Source organism: Strongylocentrotus purpuratus, unplaced genomic scaffold (assembly GCF_000002235.5).
Source record: "Strongylocentrotus purpuratus isolate Spur 01 unplaced genomic scaffold, Spur_5.0 spur5_scaffold_14, whole genome shotgun sequence".
NCBI lineage: Eukaryota > Metazoa > Echinodermata > Echinoidea > Camarodonta > Strongylocentrotidae > Strongylocentrotus > Strongylocentrotus purpuratus.
Window position 1 is genome coordinate 37,334,293 of NW_022145599.1, and position 2,816 is coordinate 37,337,108.

Genomic DNA, 2,816 nt, shown 5'->3' on the forward strand with positions numbered 1-2,816 from the left:
ACCACCATTTTGAGAATGTTTTATTTCAATATTCTGTTCCTTACTTATCCATTTTAACCATGTTAGTGCTAAGGGTGAATACCTCTCTTTAGACCTGTAACCGCCATTAGGGAATCAAACCAATCCTGTTCTGTTTCAAAAAGTTCTTAAGGAAAACATTTAAACATGTGAATCCTATGGTCAGGTCACCTGATCAAAAAAGATCGACATCTGTCACGTTCATGTATATTTCTCTAAAGGTCATACACCCTTTCATTAAGATATCAACATCGTTTTTATAATAAACAATCATTTCTTCTTTGAAATTGAATTGTTGGTTCAATTGACTCTCAATAAACACGTCCACAAATATGTTTCTTCTTTTCAATTTTTAAATTCTTATCCATCAGGAGATGACATTTCTTACAAATCCTAACACTAGTACAATTAGACCTAGGGTTTTTTCCCCTAGGTTTTTTTCTTCAATTTTTGTTATTAATTTATTTCCCCATGTGGGGTGGATTACCCTTTCAAATAAGTTGGTTTTCAAAGGGGTCTACACACATTTAAAAACAGTTACAAATCATGTCAACAAACAAGCAAAGAAATAAGCAATTAAATACATAAAATATACAAGAGATAAACAAATAAACAATTAAATACGTAAGATATACAAGAAAAATCAGTATGGGTACATTTGGGTAATAATATGTTTCCAGTCAAGTTAGATAACATACTTCTTAAATTGTTGAGGTCTGAGTGTGTATACAGATGAAGATTTCCTGATTACATTCCATAATTTGGATCCCTTATATCTAAGACAACTTTTTCCATAATTTGTTTTTATGCGAGGTATGAATAAATGCACATCACCAACCCTGGGTCTGTAATTAAATGTTTGAGTTATGAATTACTTAACAATGTAACTAGGCCCCTCTTTTTACACAACTTTAAACATTAGATGAGCAAGGTGTTTACCCAATCGAACTTCTAATCTATCAAATTTAAGTAAATCATAGATCAAATGGCTAGAATACATATAACCAACACATAATACAACACGGGTGACCTATTTTGTAATAACTGTAATGTCTGCATGTTAGTCTTGCCAAATCCTTTCTTCTCTAGATATTGTTGGAATTTATCGATATCTTCTAACTGAGCATCACTGTCTTGTGGTAGATACCCCGGCCTTTTTTAATTCTTTTGAATTCCATTTCTAATTGATCTACGTACCGTATTGTGTTTTTGTACAGCCCTTTTCCCTTGTCTACGATCAATGTAAGCCTTAGCGACCACAATAGCCCTAGCTGCATACAGATGGTCATCATTCTGAAAAAGATTTTCTTATTTGTGATAAGTTTTTCAATGGTCATAGCTCAGTCCCTTTTTTGTTTACCTCACTTAGGCATTTTTACTCTACAAACCTTAATGTTAAGTCCATCGTCCAGAAGAAAGATATCGTCAGATTGTAATTCATTACTTATAATGTCCATCACCATTTCAATGTGAATTTGATCATACCTTGTGAAGGGTATGCCGATATCTCTGTAGAGTCCTGGTGACGTTATAGTTAATTGAACTCTGTCCTGAGGTTCGAACCCTCTTGTGACGGCCTGTATGATCGCCTCCAAGAGGACACTAACCACCATATCCACCGGATACTCTGAAATCACGTTGTCTAGGTTATGGATGTCAACACGATGTTCGATACCTTCAATCCCAAATTTCTTCGCAGTTATAGGGTTGAACCCTGGCCTAACAGTGTAGTAGCGATGAATCGTACTCTGTAAAAGAGATTTAAAAATAATAACATACATGTTACGGATATTTTTCACTGATAGTCGTCCTCTTATCAATATTATTGTTTAGAATAGAATAAATATAATGCAAAATTTTGTTTGAAGAATGGTTATAACAATATTGTAAATAGGAAATAATATGTATTTCGAACTCGAGAAATTAACTTTATCAATTTACATTACGTCAAGTATGAACTATTAGATACTACATACCATCAGATGGATGGGAGCTAGAGTCATTCTCGTCGTCGGAAACACCCTTGCTTTCAGGAGAAAGAGTAAGGAACTCTGTCGGGACAGATGATGACAATTCTTTAGTCGTGGATGGAGTATCATAAAGTTCTTTGACATCTGAACCCTCAATGTTTGTCTTCTTAGGAACGTTGTCAAATACATCGTCATCAGAGGAATATCCCTGAAAATCTGATTCATCCAAGATTTGAAAATTTCTGTCAATGAATTGTTTTTCTTCTCTAGCTTTCTTTCGTAAATTCTTAGCTTCTTCCTTGATCTTTTGGAAGAGGGTTCTTTTAGGAGTTAACTTCTTGTTCGGCATGATGAAAGATAGCTATAGGGACTCGCTAACCTGATCAAATGCCTACCATGCTTTTGTATTGATTGCCAAAACCAAGGACGCTACGTATACCAGTCGAATTCACAGACGAATGAAGAGAGGTGTGCATTCAACGGAAAGAGAGAGAGAGAGAGAGCTATTACCAGTCTCTTTGTTATGTAACAGATTATATCATGCTTTGTGTTGTTTTGAATAAACTGAATCTGAACTGAGGTAAAAAATTCGATGAATGGAGAGAGGTACAATGTTTTCAAAGGAGAGGGAGTGGGGTAAACAATTCGACGAAGAAAGAGAGCTAAGTATTCGATGGAGAGAGAGAGAGAGAGAGAGAGAGAGAGTGGTAACGATTCGATGAGTGAAGAGAGGTATTTGATGGAGAGAGAGAGAGGGGGTAAAATTTCGATGTAAACTGATAAACGTCTACTCCATAATAACTTCTATTCATTTTTTAGACAATCCAC

General features: G+C 35.1%; 1 protein-coding gene across 1 annotated transcript; it reads right to left on the reverse strand.

The window, feature by feature from the left end:
• LOC115923687 lies at positions 1–2,485 on the reverse strand. Its single transcript, XM_030984892.1, has 2 exons — positions 1,995–2,485; positions 1–1,766 (listed from the first exon to the last, which is right to left on the reverse strand). The coding sequence occupies exons 1-2, from the start codon at positions 2,335–2,337 to the stop codon at positions 1,738–1,740; spliced, it is 372 nt and encodes a 123-aa protein (XP_030840752.1). The 5' UTR covers positions 2,338–2,485; the 3' UTR covers positions 1–1,737.
• Between the last annotated feature and the right edge of the window lie 331 nt (positions 2,486–2,816).

Excerpts from the sequence above, each read along its gene's own strand:
- LOC115923687 (XM_030984892.1), bottom strand. The coding sequence starts at position 2,337 with ATGCCGAACAAGAAGTTAACTCCTAAAAGAACCCTCTTCCAAAAGATC. Across the intron at positions 1,767-1,994 it reads TAGCTCCCATCCATCTGATG|AGTACGATTCATCGCTACTA; the intron begins GTATGTAGTATC and ends TCTCTTTTACAG.